The 1,971-nt window shown below is 36.2% G+C and overlaps 1 protein-coding gene across 1 annotated transcript; it reads left to right on the top strand.

Moving 5' to 3' along the window:
- Window positions 1-846: 846 nt before the first annotated feature.
- On the top strand, window positions 847-1,971 carry LOC127252875 (myb-related protein Hv33-like). The gene is made up of 3 exons (XM_051277239.1): window positions 847-1,024; window positions 1,111-1,240; window positions 1,338-1,971. Exons 1-3 carry the CDS (start codon window positions 907-909, stop codon window positions 1,837-1,839), a joined length of 750 nt encoding a protein of 249 aa, XP_051133196.1. The 5' UTR covers window positions 847-906; the 3' UTR covers window positions 1,840-1,971.

Genomic DNA, 1,971 nt, shown 5'->3' with positions numbered 1-1,971 from the left:
AAATTCCCTTAATTAAAATATTTTTATTTTTTATTTTAAAAAATATATATATATTTGGTAGGCCCATTGCTATTTGTGATACATATTGTGTGTCGGTGAGCTCCAAAGATCAATTCACAAAAGCAAATATTCTCTCGCACCTGCGATAAAATATTGTTTGCTTTTTGCATGTAAATCTTTTTAATATTAATATTATATTAGTTTGTAGTAAAAACGATAAAAATGCTCCTATTAGTATGATGTATTATAAAAGTGATAATATTTGTGTAATATATTGTAAATTATAAAGGTATTTATTACGTTAAAAAATAATACTCTTATTTTTTAAACGAATATAAATAAAAAAATAATATCAGTCTTACGGAGCGATAGATAGAATAAATAAATAAACGAGCATAAAATTTCCACGAGGACTGAATTGGACAAAATGGTCCAGAGGACACTATACCCTCTGTTTTTTAATTATACAATTTGTTATAAAAATACATAATTTTCTTTCGTAACATTAAATTTAAAATAATTTTCAAATTATTAAATAAAGAGAACAAAACCATACATTACCCATTTAGTAATTTACCTCACCAATCAATCACCCTCTAATTAATATATATCTAATTATTAAGGCCCAAAAATTGTCCTAAAAATCCCTTAAAAGCAGCCTCACAATTTGCTTAGAAATTAATTAAACCACCTCTTATATACACACACACATAAATATATATATATATATATATATTGTGGCTTCACTTGTAAGCATTATTATATATGATAATTATCACTGCTCCTAATCTCATCTGATCTGATATCTCCATAAACATCAAAATTCTTTTTTTTTTTAAAAAAAATAGATAAATAAATAAATAAAAGATCAACAAGATTAGGACCAAAACCATTGCTGTGAAAAAAATGGGTCACCAGAAAAAGCTTCGGAAAGGTCTTTGGTCGCCGGAGGAAGACGAGAAGCTCTTCACCCACATTTCCCGACACGGCGTCGGCAGCTGGAGCTCTGTCCCCAAATTAGCAGGTCTTCTCTCTCTCTCTCTCTCTCTCTCTAGATATATATATATATGTGATGATTGATTGTTGGTGTTTGTTTGTGGATTTTTTAAGGTTTGCAGAGATGTGGGAAGAGTTGCAGGCTGAGGTGGATTAATTACCTGAGGCCTGATTTGAAAAGAGGAATGTTTTCTCAGGAGGAAGAAGATCTTATTCTCTCTCTGCATCATTCTCTCGGAAACAGGTTTGTTCGATTTTCGAATAATTTAATGATGTCCGTACATCTGGTGTTCTAATTTTAATTTTCTTGATCGACTGGCTGACTGACTGAATTCGGGCAGGTGGGCACAGATTGCGACGCACCTGCCGGGAAGAACGGACAACGAGATCAAGAATTACTGGAATTCGAGCCTCAAGAAGAAGCTAATGAGTAAAGGGATTGACCCGGCCACCCACCGCCCGATCGCCGGAGATTTGGCGGCAGCGGCGGCGGCAGCATCGAGGGACCATTTTGGGGCGAAAGAATGTTACAACAGCAGCCTAATTTTGTCGGAACTCGAAGATCAGTGTCGGCGCGGCTTGCCGAGGCATTATCTGTCCTTTGACAATGGTGGTAGCTCGCTTTCAAAGAACGATAATGTTGTCGGGGGCGAGGAAGACGCGGGGGCGGAGTGTTCGGACATCTCGGGATATATGAATTCGGCGACAACGAGTGGAGTGAAAGAATGTTCTTGGGAAGAAGACAACCTTATGATGAATCTTGGAGGCGATGAATTTGATCAATTCTCATTGCCATCGCTGTCGGAAAACCTCCAAGATTTCGACCGATGTAATAGCTTGTAAATCGAATTGGATAACATTCACATCTAATCCGTTGCAGATCTTGTTTTGATCCGGCCAAGTCAGCATGATGTTGATTTGATCGGATCAGCATATACCATATGAGCGATCAACGTATACTTATACATATTTCAA

Source organism: Andrographis paniculata, unplaced genomic scaffold, assembly GCF_009805555.1.
Source record: "Andrographis paniculata isolate CXL003 unplaced genomic scaffold, ASM980555v1 Contig49END, whole genome shotgun sequence".
Classification (NCBI taxonomy): domain Eukaryota; kingdom Viridiplantae; phylum Streptophyta; class Magnoliopsida; order Lamiales; family Acanthaceae; genus Andrographis; species Andrographis paniculata.
Note: the sequence above shows the minus strand (reverse complement) of the source record. Positions and strands in the feature narration are given on the sequence as shown.

What these genes read in the sequence shown, in the direction of transcription:
- LOC127252875 (XM_051277239.1), top strand. Translation starts at nt 907, where the DNA reads ATGGGTCACCAGAAAAAGCTTCGGAAAGGTCTTTGGTCGCCGGAGGAA. An exon ending in CTCTGTCCCCAAATTAGCAG is followed by an intron (nt 1,025 to 1,110) that starts GTCTTCTCTCTC and finishes GGATTTTTTAAG; the next exon opens with GTTTGCAGAGATGTGGGAAG. An exon ending in CATCATTCTCTCGGAAACAG is followed by an intron (nt 1,241 to 1,337) that starts GTTTGTTCGATT and finishes GAATTCGGGCAG; the next exon opens with GTGGGCACAGATTGCGACGC.